The sequence below is a fragment of the mitochondrial genome of Vitis vinifera (genome assembly GCF_030704535.1).
Source record: "Vitis vinifera mitochondrion, complete genome".
In the NCBI taxonomy this organism is placed as follows: domain Eukaryota; kingdom Viridiplantae; phylum Streptophyta; class Magnoliopsida; order Vitales; family Vitaceae; genus Vitis; species Vitis vinifera.
In genome coordinates this window covers 75,001-93,392 of record NC_012119.1, presented here as the reverse complement: position 1 = coordinate 93,392, position 18,392 = coordinate 75,001, and the positions used below count along the sequence as shown (strand labels likewise).

Here is an 18,392-nt window from a genome sequence, read left to right as displayed (position 1 = left end):
TTTAAATGAAATCAGGGTGGACCTTAGGGCTGCTGTCTCTCATGCCACTGCAGAATTGGGGGTTCGCAAAAACTTTTACAAATTTGTGCAAGAGCCGGCAGATCATCCACTCTTCTCTGAAGCAAAGAAGGTTAACATTTCAAAGTAGCGTCAAATGCCTAGGTTTGTAGAAAAAAATGAATTAGAAGATGATTGCCTAGCAGAAGCAGCCCTTAGCGTGATTCTAGCGTATGCTCAGTTCCTACACACTACTCTACTCTCTAGGCTTAACCTGTCTTTTCCTTCCCCTCCACTCCCCCTCCATAAAGAATCTGTTAGTCTTGGTTTCGAAGTGAATGAAAGGTTTTTATTAGCAGCACGAGTCCACGAATGAGGCTATGACATAGTCAGTTTCATTATGAAAAGGGTGATAACGCTCTGTCACAACGGTGCGTGCTGTGCCAAATCCCCTAGTTTTCCTGCCAAGAGTTTTCATATTCATAAGCAGGTACCATACCAGCAGAAGACATCTTAGTAAGCTGAATCGGCTGTCTTTGAAGTGCTTTAAGGAGGTGAAGTTGTTATTGGGAGTTGGATGTGGGACTTCGAGGAGTTTGGGGGAACTCCCCCAAGCAAATCGAATTGGCTTGAATGAATATCCCCTTCTTCCTAGGACTAAGATTAAGGACTTGAATACTATTGTATGCACAAGCACCTGCCAACCTGAGTTGAGTAGTGGACTAAGCTTGGGCTTCCACGGGGAAGCGTTTTGGAAACGTTGGAACTCTTCTTTTGTAAAAAACAAGAAGCATTTTAGGTGACATTTATTAAATACTACAACAAAGAAGACCACTTCGTGGTAGTAAGGGGTTCTCAAGCGTTTACCAACTGATGGTACGTTTGATCAACTGAAACCTCTAGATCGATTAGTTGGCGAGCAGAAAACATATTGTTTCGACTTGAAGTCCGCCACGGATAGTTGGCCTTTGGTACTCCTGTTCGAGATAATGTGTTATCTGTTCGATCGGTCGTTCGCCTCTAGTGTGGTGAATTCCGCACTAGCTTGGAACATCTTCGAGATCCCCTTTGTAAAGAGGAAGTTCTCTCATATTTCTTTTGTGGCTGGACAACCGCTTGGATACTACGCTTCTTGGCCTTTATTTGCATTGTCTCCATCACATGGTTGTGTGGTGGGCTGCAGAGCAGGCTCGGCCTGGTGAGCTTTTGGATAAATACGCAGTACTCGGTGATGATATTGTTATCACCGATCCTGCTGTGGCTGAAGTTTACTCTAGCGCCCTAAGTAGGTTGGGAGTGACCAATGTTCCCCTCGATTGAATTGAGCTCTGATGGCATGGGCTTGAGGAAAGATCGCATCTCACTTCCCGTGCGATATCGAATCCTTAAGAAAGCCCCCCTTCCCCTGTATGATTCTTCTATTCCTCGGGATTCCAAGTAGCCTATTAAAGATAGTCGGAGAATCTCCTTCTGCATTCCAAATCATCTCAGAGTCGGATTCAGCCATTTTCCCGGGATGCCATTCCATTCCTTGTGTGCTTTAGGCGAAATGACTTTTCTGGCATATGCTTCAGTGAGCTCGGTTCAGGAACTTTCCTCCGACGTCTTATTGCAGTGCAGCTCCTTCTGTAACAGTGTATTCATGTGCAACGGATTCTCAAAGACCGGATTCAATAGCAGTTGATGAAATAGTAGTTGTCCTTCAAAGAGCCAAATCCCCTCTTCTCTTGCTATGGGAGAAAGCTCCATCCCAACTGTCTCATCTCAACAAAGAGTGAATTCTCGAGCTGGCTAAGAGCCTATTATAGGATAAACCAAAAGATCGAATTCCTCTACGAGTTGCTCCCTTTTTTCGATCTATCCCTGCTAAAGAAAGACCAGTGACTGCTACTCCTATTCCTTGCCTTACTAATGTGAAATCATTCCCTTCCGTCGCCTTATCTGAGATGATAGTTACCTTTCTAAGAGCAAATTCGAATGGCAAAGCCGAAAACAGCAATCCCATTCCCCTAACTACTGATTCGACGGAATGCCTAAGCCCTTCTTCTTTCAAAGGCAAAGCCCTTATTAAATAAAATAAAAAAAAAGGCTAAGGTAAAGCGTCGCCTTACTTCTTCCTCTTGTCTTTGTCTTCATCCTATCCTCTCTCTCTCTTTATACCACAAATCGGACGCTATGAGCTAGCTACTCGACATCGTTTGCTATTGGCTAGAGATCCGAAAGAACCTATTTGCCCATTTACTTTCAGCTCTGTCAAAGAACTCCTTCTTTTATATGCAACCACTTCTTGAACAACCTATTCCTATTCATGCGACAACAGCACATTCTATGCCATTTTCCTTATACTATTGATTAAACCAAGCGATTCGTGTTCAATTAAGCCATTCTAAGGAAGATTAGACTGGCATCTGCCTTAGCCCTGTCTCCCTCTCTAGCTAATTGAATACCAGCCTCCTCTTATATTAGTATTATATGTCACTTCCTTGTCCTATTCTTTTAGTATGCATGGGTTGCTTTCTTTGATCTTATCTGCTCACGAATGGTCTGCTTAAGCCAAAAAGATAGAAAAGGCTATCTCCGAGTGAGGAAGTCAATCAGAGAGCAGCACAGAATAGGCATAGGCTGCGTGACCCTTATGAAATAGAAAAAGGAATTTCTGGAGTCAGATCAATAGTATAAGAATCGGGCAAGGAATGCGCGGGAAAGGTATTTTCCCAATCGTACAAAGAATCCGAAATGGGACTGGTGAGGGAAGACCTTACTTCAATCTTCAATCTTTTTCCTTATACTATTGATTAAACCAAGCGATTCGTGACATAAAAGACAGATTAAGAGCTCGACCTTATAACATTTTACCTTCTCTAAAGCGGGGAGGAGGAATGGAATCTGGCCTCTTTCGCCGGGATCGATCCCCTTTACTTTAGCCAAGGAAAGAAGTCCAATAGCAGCTGATCTTAGCTTTGAGCGCTTATTCCTTTTGTTCCCAGCAAGAAAACAGATGCGCTGCTAACGCGCAACGGCTTTCGCGCGTCAGCGCTCAATCCCTTGCTTGTTGGATAGTAGGAACTTACTTATTTCATTGATTTGCTCGTGTACTATAAGTACAATCTTCCGTTTTGGTGCATAGCTTCTTTGTTTGAATGTCCCGCTAACCGAACATATGGACAAGATTTGTTCTTCTGAAAGAAGCTAGTCGAGCTGAAGGAAGTGATGCTAAGAATGGGCACTTTTATCCTTACCCTATATACTTATATTAGGTATATAAATTCAAAGTGCTTAAGGGCTACTCCCTCAGACCTTGGTGAAAACAAGAGCTCTCCACCGGATAGAGAGCGGACTGCTTCGATTCAATAGGACAAATTCCACCTAATTTTCGGATGGCACTCTCTTTCCTATCTTTCTTTCTCCTCTCGAAATGAAGGAGGGTTGCTGATTGTTTATCTTAAGTTTCTTGATTTGAACTCAATGATTTTAGCAGACAAAGGAAGCGGATGGGCCAAACGGAGAGGCCGTACCCACCATGGGCTTTGAGCTAAAAATCCCTTATGGTCTTCCCTATGAAGATAATGTTCTGGAATTGCAGAGGAGCAGCGAATGATGAATTCAATCGTACTTTACGAGAGCTTTGAGGATGCATGATCCAGCAGTAGTAGTTTTAATGGAGGCCCGAACCTCTGGTCTTAGAGCAGATGAAATTGTTGCAAGAACTCAGTTTTCTAGAGTTTCAAAAGTAGAAGCCCAAGGTTTGATGGGGGATCTGGCTTTTCTGGAGTATTATATTTTCTATTAGTATAAATAGACTATTAATATACCCTTCCTTCTTTTCATTTTCATATTATTAAATACGAAGTATAGTAAAGTGCAATTGGATGTGTTTGCCTTTTCACTGGAACGAAAGAGTTTGACTTTGACCTTACCCCAATATCTATTATTGAATCTGAAGGTCCAGAAAGCCTATTCAAAATTCTCCATCTAGGTATATGGGAAAAAGCATCTAAATTTAGGAGAGCAAGGCCCAGAGGCAGAGGCCGAGTAGAGCATTTTATTGAACGAACTCACTCTCTCACTGGATAGCCAGAATATATCATTACACTGAATTTGCTGTCCTCACATTCGATTGAAGCACCTTTTTCTAGCACTGGCTGGATGGAAGAGCTTAAGACGACTGTAAGGCATAAGCCCTAGAAACGACTATCCGTAGAAACTCTTACTACCTAAGCTCTATCGACAGCAACGGAAACCAGATTGAACCACTGCTGGGAATATCCTATTGGATGAGAGAGAATCAGTTAAGAAGAAAGAATATTCAAAGGGGAGCCAGAGACGACTACTATCTATAAATCGTACCCGAAACAGGGACTGATGTAAAGTAACGGGTTTTCTAGCTTGCCCGCGAACCCTCTTGGAAAAGATGCCTAAGACTGATTTTCAAGAAAAAGGCTTTCCAACTTATTGCTCACAACAGGATAACTGAAACCTCCACTGCAACTACCATCGTTAGGGGCTTAGCTTACAACAGGAACTGCTGATATATCTTTATCTTTTGCCTTAAACACAGAAGAACAGAACTAAAGTATCTTATTTTACCAAAAAAGAGGGAAAAGCAACTAGAACGAGCTCGAAAAGAGAAGGAGCCTTTTTCAAACTCACCTGCTCGAGAACCGGAACCTAAAACTAGTTATTCTAACTTAGAAGCTGGATTTTCCTTCTTTGATCGAACGGCTACATCACATCTGAAAGATGAGAAGTCGAAAGCGCTAACAGGGGAAGGGATGGGCATTCAAAATCAATAAGCATTCACTAGAACTACAGCTCATTTTTATAGAGCTAGAGCGCCAACAGATATACCAGAAAAGATGTCATCATAAGATATCAAATCACTTTTAGATATGCTATTAGATAGGCCCAGAGAGAGATCTATGCGCTCAGATCTTAGTACTGCAATTGGTTCGGCTGAATGAATAGAATCTGGGGAGGCTGGTACGACATCGAAAGCTACTCCACCTCGATTAAGATAACTAGAACTCCTAATGTCTGAAGGAGAACTTCCAATGGTTGGAAAAGACTCCTACCTTCACTTCATAAGGAACTCACTGGCGCACTCGCTCTAATGAATGTAACGTGCCCCTACCTTCCCTGATAAATCCACTGCGGTTGTAAGAGATTCAGGGGTGAAATCCCTCTTCCCTATTGTTCGAGTGATTGTTGCCTTGGAAGATAATCCTGGCAAGCCTCGCATTGAAGCAAGTTCTATAACTGGATCGCAGGCATAAACACTGGAAGGCGATGGAACTGAACTAGCTTAGGCTCTTTCCCTTGCGGCAGGGAAGAAATAAAATCCCTATTCATAAGTTATTTTTTCTCTAAAAAAGTAAGAAGAGGTATAAAATCACTCTACTCTATAGAGAGGGAGAGGCAACCATGGAATAATCCAAAGTAAATCGCAAAACAAAGATGGGCAAGGGCAAAATCTTAATACCTCACAACTGGATCAATGGCTGGCCTTAGGACTGCAGCAAAAGGAACTCACCCGGACCTCTTAGATTGGCTGGATCGTCTTCTCGACTAGAGATAGTGTATTACCCCTATCAAAGCACATGGAAAGACTTAGCACTTAAAAAGAGAGGAATTCAAAAAACTGAAACTAGATTGCTGGCAACAGGACCTCCAACTCCAAGCGCAAGGAAGGAAAGAGCCGGGGCCGGGAAGATATAAGCTATTCAAATTGTGGAACTTCAACCCCAGGTAAAGGAGAAGCATTGTAAGGACGAAGCACTAGGATTAGCGAAATGGGAGTGCTTAACTAAAAGCCTATTACACATATTAAAGCGTTACATCTATTACAAGCCTTATTCCGTCTTAGCCTTATACACGCCATATCTGACCTATCCAAGATAAGCAGAAATGCCTGGAAAAGTCATTCTCTTAGGTCTGGCCTCACAACTGTAAGGAAAAAGAGGCCTTAGGCCTGCAAATGCAGAACCCCTACTTGATTAGGGGGCAGGGACTGCTTAAAGTAAAGGTTTAAAAGGGATCGCTGGGGAACTCCTTCGTATGGACCACAAAAAAAAGAGGACTCCAACAGGCTCGCAGACAGAATCAATGGCTGGAAGAGGAGGGGCTCACCTTAGAACTGTTATAAAAGCTATCCCTATGGTATGCCTGTTAGCTCTTATGCTCGGTATTAAGAGTCTAAATGATAGCACTCCAATTGGAAGGCTTTCAAACTACCTAGCTTTTACTCGCTCGAAAGCATTAGCAATTTAAGGCGAAAGAAAAGACAAGTAATCTTTCATTTTTCTACTGGGCTTAAAAAGGACTAGAAATGGCTCGCAGAAATAAGAGATCCAATTCCAACTTCCATTGAAACACAGGAGCTGAACATTCTTCCACAGGGAAGGCAGAACGCATGACAGAAGATATGACAGGGCTTGCGGAAGCACTACAAAGGGCAGGAGTGGACCAAGAGCCAAAGCCCAATAGTTCTACCAAGCAAAGTGGGCCTGTAAGATCGTTAGCTTGTTAGCTTATTAGAAAGTAAAACAACTGGCTATGCAACTTTTTATTTGAAAATACAACTCTTTCTTTCAATTCTTTAGAAACAGGAGTTAGCACTACAACTCGATTAGATGGGCTTTCAACAGGAGGAGCTTACCTTTACCTTAAGACTCTTTTTTTATTTAATAAGGGCTTTTTGACTTTCTTGAAAAAGGGTCTCACTGGAACACTCGCTGTAACAAGGGATGAAAGCACTTCACCTGAACCGACGTAGAAGCACTGATTAGAATAGCCCGAGAGAGCTAGCCCGGAGAGTTATTGCTGCTGCCTTTCCTAAGAGGGGTGAGGTATGAGAGACTTCCACAGGTTTTGGCTTACTTTGCTTTCTAGCTTACCCGAGAACCTTCGACGTCAGATGGTGAAGAATTAGAATGAAACCCTCCCTCCAAGCATAGGGAGACCTGGAAATAGATACTCATAAGCACTCAAGTAATATGAGATATTTTATCAATTCACTCAAGGAATGGAAATGGCACGGGTAATCCCTTATTCTATATGAAAATAAACTTTCTTAAACTGAACAGGCTCTAGCCCTTGCCTTAGTCCTCTCTTGCTCGCTTGAAAAAGAAGTAGAAATAGTGGCTTACCTAAGATCCTTTGCTTTCGTGTCTATCCCAGGCTTTCTTGCGTAAGGAATCTAGCTTTCAAACTGACTTGCTCGCCTAAGGACTGCAACAGGCTCGTTAGATTAGGGGTTTGCTAGATCAGAAGTAGAATTGCCTGAACCATCACTGGCGATAAAAACGACTCCCCCTGCCTTGAAGAATAACTGTAACCTGGCTTGAACTCTAACCTTGCCTGAAATGAAAACTAGCTTTCTATAAGCATTTTCAAAAGCTTGTCCCACAGAAAGGGACGGAGTTGCTCGACGACTAATCAATAAGCAAGGAGAGAGACATCTTAGGAAAGGGCACTTTGAAAATAAAAAGGCTAGGAGGCTGGGGTAAGAAAAGAAACCTGTAAAAAATGAAATCGTATAAAAGCTAGTTGCTCACCTGGATGGACAAGCAAGGAATTAGGAAAGGGCTCTTATCCTTTTGCTGCATTTAGAAGGGCTATGCGTAATCGCTAAACAACAGCTGCCCACTAAAAAAATTATCCTATTCCTATAAATAAGGTGATAGAGACTCTTCTTTCTGAGTGCCAAGCTAAACGCTAACAGCGGATTATAAGGTAGTTCAGTCCTATCGGACCAGACACTTCATACCTGAGGGAGAATTTCGCAAGTAATCTCCTTACATAATACTTCATTTTTATGCTCCGAAGAGGGCTTTTAGCCAGCTAATCGAGTGGTCTTTTGCATAGTAAATATTTTGCTGTTAGTAATTATAGGCTTTGATCGATTCTCCCTATTCCTCATTCACTTCCAAAAGAGCTAACCGTAGTTCTTGGGGTCCCGAGACGAATCAACTCCCACTCCTATTCTAACTTGAATCTTTATATACTATTATATAAGCAGATGCGCGGAATCGTAAACATACCTTCATTCCTAATCTTAGAATCGTTCGTTCACACGGAGCGGTAAGAAGATTACTTGACTGAAAACGGACTAAGGCAAGGAACTTCTTGCTAGATTTCTTTCAAGTAGTGCTTTCTTCTATTGTCTCATCCGGGTTTCCATCCGAACTAGGAGTAGAAAGACAAGTAGTCAAGGAAGGCTTCTTTTTAAGAGTTTGAGGGGCTAGCCTGGTATTTACTCGATGGGACGAAAGAAGCAAAGAGCCTCCTCATAGCACTACTTCTCAGAGATAGAGTTTTTGGCTAAGAAAGCAGTCTATAGTGAAGTTTTCACAAGTAAACTACTTCTCTGCCCTTGTGGTGCAGTCTCCGTACTAGCGACTGAGCTACGGATACGATTTATGACGAAAGAGTAATCTTCTTTATCGCCGAGCTGAGCTTCGCTTTAGGGAGGGAATACTACTTATTAGTTATATTAGACGGACAGTCTTTCCATGCTTTGTTCTTACGAAGACTAACCGGGAAGGATGGTTTTCAAGGAGGTATACTGGCAGAGCAGGAAGATAGGCAAAGGGGGAAGCGACTAGAACTTCTCCTCCCAACATCGCCGGTAAGGCTATTGAGAAGGCTAGTGTAATACCTTATTGAAGCGGATAAAGCTCAATGAAGATTCTAAACTCATGGTAGCTCAGGAGTAGGAAAAGGTATTACAAGACTTGACATGCCAAAACTTCGCTCGCGAGCTCGGAACGAGCCGGAGCGAAGGAGGGATTGTACCGCAGCTTGCTTCGAAACTGAAAGGAAAAGTAATCCTATTCCTCACTGCACTGCTCAGCTGCCTTGGTATCCGTGTTAGGAAGTCAAAAACACTCCTTGCCGCTGCCAAACATGTATGTTGAAGTCTCGGAAACATGTTTAAGTCATTGACATTTATCGGGGAATCGACAGTTCGTCTCGTCTCGGGGAATCCTAGATCAATCATAGATCTGGGCAGAAGCGCCCTTCCCTAAGCCATAAGATACCTTCTCCTAATCATCGGCGTGACACCTATTCTTTCTTTTCTCGAAAGATGCAGCTACGGCCTTTTCGGCTTCGAAAGGCATTGTTGAAATTACACAGCGAACTCAACCAACAAAGGATGGCAGTACTTGAACCTCACATTCGCGAAAAACCTGGGAACATCACCCCCTAGCAAAGGGGAGAACCCAATCGGTCTGCATCTGCATTTAGCATTGCCTTCACCTTTCAATGGATTGGCTGCAGTAGCGGTTCCCTCTTAAGAAGTTCGATCAATAGTCTTATGCCTCGTATCCTTCAAGTGTTTTCCGGCAGAAAAGGAAAAGGCTTCATCTACACCTTTCAAGGGCCAGTTTTATTATTGATTTGACATCTTGTCTTGCGTGTGCCGTCTTGTTAATATCGAATGAAGTAGAGCCAGAATGAAGGGGCGATGATCCGCCCACACAATTGGTAGTATGAGAGGCAGCCACTTATGGCCTATCCATTCCATACCCAAACGCAACTCAGAAAGGCTATGTATAGTTAACCGCCGGTGCTACTTCCTTTTTGAAGTATCCCATTCCGACTTCTGTAGGGTTTGTTTACCGATCACAGTTTCAGCATTGCACCTCACTAGGACGGCTTTCTTTCTTCCCTTAGAGTCCTTCTAGCGGGTCTTAGTGCCTTCCTCTCTTATTCAAAGGCTCCCATCCCAAGGCCTTTTCTTGATAATCGCTCTCCTCATGAAGTTTTGTTTTGTTCTCCACCCCCCATCATGGTGAACCTCTCACTTTAAGGTCTTTGGGTGTGCATGCTATCCATATCCCTTGGTCCGTATAGAAAGGATAAACTTGATCCCAAGTCGAACCGCATCTACATTTCTCGTAATGGTCTTTTTTATGAGACCCCTTTTCCCTTTCGAACAACTGACAAGACTTGTGCTAAGTTTGATTTTCATAATGACTCTGAGGGCAATTCCACTCTGACTTTACTTTACCGCTCTTGCAGCCCACTTTCCCTTATGAAACTTTGACAGGTTCTCCACATAACTCAGTTGCTGGTGACTCTACTAAGACTGCTCGAAAGGACTCTCTTAGTTTGCCACCTACTCATGATGCTCTTTCATACACTACAAGCATGCCCACTCAGCTACACAAGCTTAATAAACAAAGCAATTCTCCAGAAAGTCATCCAATGATCACTCGATCGAAAGATGGAACTCGTCGAGAAAGAAAGAGACTGAAGACTTTTGCCGCTCAACTCAAATCAGTTGCACGAGAGCCCTCAACCTTTCATCAAGCATCTACTGCAGGGTAAAGGCAATGGAGGAAGAGTCTAATGCTCTTTTACACAAGAAGACTGTCAATCTGGTTCCTTTTCATCCTTCCATGAAAATTGTGGGCAGTCCTTGGGTGTCTAAAATGAAAGAAAAGTCTTCTGGGTCTATTGAAGGATTCAAGGCTCGTCTTCTTGCAAAGGGATATACACAAAAAGAAGGTGTCGATTTTGAAGAAACTTGCAGTCCGGTTGTCAAGGCTACCACGATTCGCATTTTCCTTTCTTTGGCAGTCTCTTTGAAATTGAAATTAACAATGAAAAAAGTGGATGTGAAGAAGGAATTGGAATTCAGCAAGACTGAAAGGAAAGTTGGAGTTGCAGAACTCATTGAAAGCAAGGAGCGTGACAATGATTTTGTGTCTGACTTTCTCGCGAGATGGCAAGCCCTTCCTTTCAGGTGTCCGCAAAAGGTTACCCCGTCTTTCCCTGGCCCTGGAGGACCTGCCACTTCCTCCCCTCCCTGGTAGGGGCATAAAGAAAGGACATAGCAGGCCGAAAGGGTCCGAATGTATGTACCTTTGAGGCATGAACTCTCAGTACATCTCATGCCTCAAACCTTTGATGATTTGAATGACTTATGCACCAAGGCACATGACCTAGAAATGCACCTTAGCAAGAGGCGCTCAACTCAAAGCCCAAGGCAGCTTCAAAGGTTGAGACGGCTGGAGTCGAAGCAAAGAAAAAGAAGAATGCTGTTACTACAGCAAACAGATTCATTGTGTTAGATGCTCCCAATGAAAACTCAAACGAGGATCAATTGGTTCAGTCTGCTGCTAGCTTGGAAGCAGAACCTTTGGCTATGAATGATGATAGCAGCATTGATCAGGGTGGTCGTAGATCAGGCTGATCGCAAAGAGAAGGTTGCTCGTAGATCAAGCTGGTCGGAACGATCAGGGTGGTCGTAGATCTAGGGAAAGGAATTTGAACCTGATTCAAGAAGGCAGATCAGAAACCATAGCTGATGCTTCAAGAACTGCTGAGAGGCCTCCGGATGAAGAGTATGTGGCAGAGGTGTTGAACAGGGCAGTAAGGGTGCTGAAATGGATCTGATCCAAAATCCTCAACCTAGGACAGATGTATTTGGTACTGGGACAGTGACAAATAAGAGCACTATAGTCATTCTCAAAGTGCAACCTCCATTAACAAGATCAAAAGACAAAAGAGTGGAGGAAGAAAAAGAAAGCTCCACCCCCAACTTTCATACAAGCCCTTCCAAACAAAAGAAGGTGCAAAAATCTTTCAATCCAGGAGAAAGACTTGATGGCTGCGGAGCAGACTGAATCGGATACTCCTCATGAAGCTGGCAGCATGGAATGTTTTAGGATGAAATTCATATAAAAAGCACTATGAGGTGAGTGATCTCATATCATCTAATAATTTCTCATTACTTGTCTGAGACTAAACTGTGTTTGAATTAAGAAATTTAAGAGGAAATGGAGAGCGGATTACGTGGCTAATTTTGACTGCTGCCCAAACAAGCAGGGTTATGGATTGTTGGGATACTAATGTTATGCAGGTGAATGTCATAAAGGAAACCAACCAAATGCTACATTGTCAGTGCAGAATAATAGAGAGCAATTTCAGTTTTCTTCTGACAGGTGTATATGGGGACAATAATGGTGCTAATATAAGGACTTTTTGGTGGGAAGATATCTTAAATCTGTCCACTGATCTGGACAGCCTTGACTGAGGGTGGTTCTTGGGGTCGCAATCAGAAAGACGAATTAAAAGAGAGGGGGAGATTCGAGGCACAACTGTTTTATGACTGAATTCAATACCTGCATCTTCAATGCAGCCTTGACTGAACCGAAGTGGATAGGGAAGAGCTTGACTTATTCGTAATGGTGCTGTCTTGCCTTGCTGCACATCTGATCTACGACCACCCTATACTAGAAATAAAGTAACTCGATCCTCCGGGAGAGGGTCTTTAGATGAAATGTCACCAAATGCGACTAACTATATATTTCTTAATGCGGTTTGAAGCGTGCGACAGCCCCCTCGTTATCTTACTGTTACCGATTGCCTGATTTATGGACATGCGGATCTGTACCTAGACCTGGAAGGCAGAGAGAGAATTCATAAGACAAAGAGGATGTGGACTGAACTGAACGGACAGGCCGATTCTGATGCCGATCGTTAGAGGGATGGATGGAAGTGCTATGGACGGACCCGAAGTTGCTCACCATGGACCAAGATAGGGACCTTCGGTAAGCGGTATCAATTCTCTAATGCTGAAAAGCTCTGTCCCGAGTAGTGGAAAAGCCCAGATACGAATATGTTGAGTAGCTGGCGGCGAATTGTTGAGCCCTTATGCAGCGTCCCGAGAAAACTAGGTAGATCCAGGTTTAGATTGAATCACATATTATTTTCTTAGGAAAGTAGTAGGCGCCCTCCGCTTTTCCAGTACTATAACTATATAGTAGGACTAAACCTATACTATAGTAGGATAAATAGTAGGTTTCCCTTTCTTTAGTGGTGGCCACGTCTCTTGAATATATAGGACTTGGATTTTCTTTTTAATATAAAGGTTTTCATATCTCGAAAAAATGAAAATAATATATAGCTCCCATAAAAGCCTATCAAAAAAAGGAAAACCACCCCTTTAGTAAGGTCTAAGCTTTCCTTCCGTTCTGCGAGAGTAGGCACCAAAAGCTGTCCTATCATTTATTGGAGTGGAAGGCGCTCCTTCCCAGAGTATTCCAGTATCTCGCTCTCTATTCGTGTTGTTGCAATGCTAACGAGGTACTAGCTTTTCTACAGAACAAGTGCATTCAAAAGTACAAGTTGTATTTTCAACTAAATAAGAAGATAAGATAAAGCCCAAGGGGAAGGGCGAACCCGAAAACCTCCTCCCTCAACTTAACTTAAGAAGTCTCAGTATCAATACGCGCTTAAAGCATTTCCAACTCAAATTTCGTAAAAAAAAAAGGAATGAATTGACTTCGAACTTTTCTTGATCTACGAGCAACCTCAGTTTAAAATCCTCTATACCACTCCCAATCTTTTGTTAGTTAACAACTAACCTCCATCTCCATAACCATAAAGAAAGAGTCCCAGCTAAGGGAACGGAATCGAATTTTCATTTTCTATGGATTTATTTGTTTGAGTTTTTACACCAAATATTTCACGCGGCTCAAGAGGCGCTGCCGCAGGCGCCAGCACCGGCTGAAGTTCCCCAACAAAACAAGCTCCCGATCAAGAAGAGCGTGCGGCACTTCGAAGTGCCATTCACACTTGGATTTGTGAGCAAGTTCGGGAACATTGTGAAAGGGGAAGGGGGCGGCAGTCCGTGCACTTTCCCGAAATAAGGGAGCTCTACTCCAATAGCGCGAGTAGAATAATGTCTTACGATTTTGAGATCTCTGCGGAGACGGATACGGAAACCCTCCGCAGATGGGTGGAGAATAGTTGGGAGGACCCTACTCTCCTAAAGCCACTCATTAGGGAATACCGGAAAGACTCATCTTCTTAGTCTTTCTTTTCTGCCGCTTTCTTTCATAACAGAGCCGAGAATAACGGCTGGCATAGAAGTCTCTCGCGCGCAAGGAGATGCAGCTGCTGGATGTCACGGTTCTGGGGCGCCATGATCCTTCTCTCTGGAACAATCGAGGGCACTGCCTTCCTTCAGCTTTCAGAGGTAGGGGCTGCATCAATCATCGCTCAGTGAGCTATTTATTGCCGCCAATAGCGCTTCGCTTGCATGCAAGGCGGCACGCCAGGTAGAGCTATCGCGCGCGGGCGAAGGAGATGCATTTCTGGTACTGGTAGTACTGGACAAGCTCTCAGGGAATAATCTCTTTCTTATTTCTGCCTTTCTTTCCCATGACGACTAGGAACGGGCAAATCACAAATTTCACTTCGAATTCCGGACCTCAACATCCTGCTGCTCATGGTGTTTCACGATCAGTATTGGAAATGAACGGAGAAGTGGTGGAACGTGCGGAACCACATATTGGATCACTCCAGTGCGGCACGAAGCCGCTGACGCCGAGTCGGCTCCTATGCCGCTAGCTATGCCCTGCTTGGTCCCCCGGCACGGTGGAGGTTCCGTAGCGCGTCATGAGCACCGGGCTAAGGGGCGGTTGAGCAACTCAAGCGAACCGCCCTACCTTACTACAACATAGGGGCAGAAGGGAGAAGGTTGTGAAGGTGGCCTCGTTATCCACACCTCCGGTCGGGGAGGACCGACCCGGGTTTTCATGAGCGTTGGCGGGTCCTGGAGTGCCTGTCAAGGGCGCTAGCGCATACCCCGGGGTGATCATCACCACCTGCACCTCACATCTCGGCACAGTGGAACGTGTAACCCGCCTGCTGTCCCATTCAACTACATTTGTTTCTATAATCCATAGCCTAACAGAACGCCGAGGGACAACCCGCCCATACAGCCAGCGGGGAGGATGGCACTACTGGCAAAGACCGTCTGGCGAAAAGGCCGCAGGCGCGAAGCGTGGTAGGCCTGCGCCGGGGGAGCATAGCATAGGGAGGAAAGGGAGCCCGGACGGTGGAAGAGCCAGGGGAGGCCGGGTCATTTGACGGAAATGGAAGGCTTTTCCCCTATATAGAGAAGGCCCTATGGAGTAAAGGGAAGTGCATGAATTCTTGGAAAAGAGGGAGCGAGCCTATATAATGTAATAAAGCAAATTCAATGAATAGATAGAGTCAAGGGTACGACAGACAGCGCCGCCTACACGCGAATTAGCTTCCGAGGTCGAGCAGTCTCAATTTCACTACAGGATTTGCGAATGAATGCAGGGCTGGGCCACCTCGAATGGCGTGAGCCGCATGCGGGGAGACCCGCACGTACGGTTTTTAGGGGGATCTGGTCGAAAGACCGGCCGGCGCCCACCCGACTAGAGGGACTGAGAAATTAATAGAGTACAAAACTTATCTTCAAGCTTTACCTTATTCTGATCGTTCAGAGGGCGATCGCGGAGTCACTGAATGAAGTCCTCCGTTTCTTTCGGAGGTGCTGACCCGCAGCGAGGCAGAGATGACTAAGTGACATATGGAATATGGCGACGACAACAGCATGTCGTAGAAGGAGATAACAGGTGGAGCCAACGACCCACTAAGACTAACGTATCTACAACTACATCCCCGAGCGGCAGTCAAACGGGGTCGTGAATGCGAGATGCCAGCGGAATGATCGGCCGGACAGAGGCTAGGGCTGCTTCCTTCCCACCGCGTCCTTCCTTGTGTGTCGGAGATATAAAGCGAGTGCACCGGAAAAGAACGGGAACTGGGTCGATCTATTCTATGGCGAAGCATCCGAAGCATAACTGCACACTCACACGATCTTTGCCGAGAGATAGGAGCATTCGGTGGAACCGGTGAACTACACTTGCTTCTGGATAGATGTGTGGGACAGAGGGCTCGTGGTACCTGCTGCCCACCCTTCCCCCTCTGCTTTGAGAACCGTGTGAACGGAGAGTGGGCAGAAGGGAAGGAGGTCCTCATACGGAGTCGCACACTTACTTGAGCAGTGCGGGAGACTGGGGAATGGGTCGAGTAAACTCCCCTGGGGCCGGAAAAATAACAGACGAAGCTTGACTTAGATAGGGCTTTGATTTGATTGGTATTGATTTTTTCTTAGTGATTGGAAAGGAGGGCGCCTGGGTTATAGAAAGGGAAGGCGGAGGTAGTACTTCGAATGGCGAAGAGAGGCGGCTCGGCAGGGAAGGAATGGGAAATCGTCAAGGATGACTTCTTTGTTGGCGAAACGAAGGGCTAAATAGCGCCAGTGATTCTCTGAGCCGGTCTGGATTTCCAACGCCTCGGGAAACTGGTCGAGATAGATGACAGCACCTTTTTCCTCTCTTCCTTACCGGGAGGGCAATCTTATCTTATGGCCTTCACCTCCAGCCCGGCCCGGAAATAGAACCCAGCCCCCTTCTGATCCATTCATTTCTGCAAGCAGGGAGGATCCAGAGCTAAGCCCCCCTCCTATTCGAGGTCGGGTGGCCTCGCCCCACAAGCACCTAACCTTCCTTTTGCTCTTCCTTCGGTTTGCCTCCACGAACGCGCCACCTAGGAGCCCTACTCATATTCCAAAGGCGCTACTTCAATTCAAGCGCAAGCCCCCCTTCTATTGCATAACCTAAAAAAGTGTTAAGCAAAGTACCAAAGTGGTTGCGGGAACGATACGCTTTGGTTACCGGCGAACGCTTCCAAAGTTTCTCGAGTTTCCGGCTGTTTCCTAGATTGAAGTAGCCTTTCGTCGCCCTACCAAACGAAAGAAGTCACTATCAAACAGCTCGCCCTACTGAAGTACCAAAGGTGCGCTCCGCCCGGTGACTAAGAAATAAATTGGTTTGCGCTTTCATTGAAGTGATGAGGGTGATCTACGATCAGGCTGGTCGGAACGATCAGGGTGCTCCCCTACGATCTTAGGCAAGCTGGTCGGAACGATCAGGGTGCTCCCCTACGATCTTAGGCAGGCTGATCTTTGATAAGAAGTGGTCTACGATCTTAAGCAGGCTGATCTATGATCTTAGTGGGCGTAGAGAGGGGAAGTAGGGCTCCTATTGAAACGCTTTCTCTCCCTCAAAAGGCGACCAGCTTTCAATACTAGTTGTTACGTTACGCTGCCATTTTTCCAATATTATTGAATAGCATGGCCTGGGGCTAAGGTAACTAAAGTGGGAGAGCCGTGTTATGGGTGACCTTATTGCACGGTTCAGAGAGCACTTGTGTATGTGATGCAAGTGAACGTGTACGAAAAAGCTGTCGTAAAGTTTCGTTGTTCGTTCCGTCGTCGACCCTATCTATGTTTCTACGATGGCCCAAGAGCACGCTCATTCTTCAGCCGTAGAGAGACTTTTGAATTGCGAGGTACCATTACGAGCTCAATATATACGAGTGTTATTCCGTGAAATAACTCGAATTTCAAATCATTCACTTGCTTTAACTACTCATGCTATGGATGTGGGAGCATCAACTCCGTCCCTGTGGGCTTCTGAGGAGCGGGAGAAATTGTTGGAATTCTATGAAAGAGTCTCGGGAGCCAGGATGCATGCCAGTTTCATACGACCAGGTGGAGTGGCACAAGATCTGCCTCTTGGCTTATGTCGAGATATTGATTCCTCCACACAACAATTTGCTTCTCGTATCGACGAATTAGAAGAGATGTCAACCGGCAACCGTATCTGGAAACAACGATTAGTGGATATTGGTACTGTCACTGCACAGCAAGCAAAGGATTGGGGATTCAGTGGTGTAATGTTAAGAGGTCGTGCGACATGAAGACATTGATAGCAATATGGGGGAAGTTCCCATCAGGCAACAACGGTTCTGCCTGACCCTACTTAAGCATGCATATTATGTCAGTGAAGACTTGGTGTGAAGCCTTGGAGCTTACGTTATAAGAGCAAAAGGCCCGGGGCTAGGGTGAGCTGAGGGGGGACAGCGTAAGTGAGCGAATGTGTGTAAGCCCAGTCAAACATGACTGTTCTAGGCGGGGCGGGCCACCCACCTTCGAATGGTGTTGGTCCTACGGACCGTGAACGGATTCGCCTCTGGCCTCTGGGCACGTCGGAACCGCATGAGTTCACCGGGGTGGAGCACGGTCCGCCAAAATCGGCATAGGTTAGGTGCTATTGATGGAACATGGTAAGCCTATCTTTCTCCATATGGAAGTGCTGCGGGCACATAGAGATGTGGGTAGAGGAAGCCTCAAAAAGCGAAGGCCGAGCTGTAGGTCACGTGACCTGCACCGAGTTGGTGGCTGACTGGGCTTTTTCCTTGATCAAAGCAGATCCGCTCGCCTTCTTGTTATCCAAAAGTAGGTCGAATCGGGCTTGCCCCGGAACGTCGAATGAAATAGGTGGCCGGGTTCTCTTTTTACAACCCTTTTGATATGATAGGCCCTTCCCCCTATCCCTTATGTTTAGGAGCGGGATCCGCCCAAGAACGACCAGTCTTGTGGTGGTACGGAAGGCACGGACTCCGCGAACGTCCCGCGCCCCCTTTACTAATAAGGGAAAGAAAGCCTCAACCAGAACCACATTCCTTTTGCGTGCGGATGTAGCTAAGTGTCTTACTCT

General features: G+C 45.3%; 2 protein-coding genes across 2 annotated transcripts in view; one reads left to right on the top strand and one right to left on the bottom strand.

Annotated features, from left to right (window-relative positions):
* The first annotated feature begins 14,172 nt into the window (after positions 1-14,172).
* Positions 14,173-18,392, top strand: part of nad7 (NADH dehydrogenase subunit 7) — a 6,785-nt gene continuing 2,565 nt past the window's right edge. The window contains exons 1-3 of the mRNA in view: positions 14,173-14,315; positions 15,202-15,270; positions 17,115-17,581. Coding sequence (YP_002608348.1) covers positions 14,173-14,315; positions 15,202-15,270; positions 17,115-17,581 — 679 coding nt within the window. The remainder of the gene's footprint in view (positions 14,316-15,201; positions 15,271-17,114; positions 17,582-18,392) is intronic.
* On the bottom strand, positions 15,253-15,807 carry orf185. Its single transcript has one exon. The coding sequence runs from the start codon at positions 15,805-15,807 to the stop codon at positions 15,253-15,255; it is 555 nt and encodes a 184-aa protein (YP_002608349.1).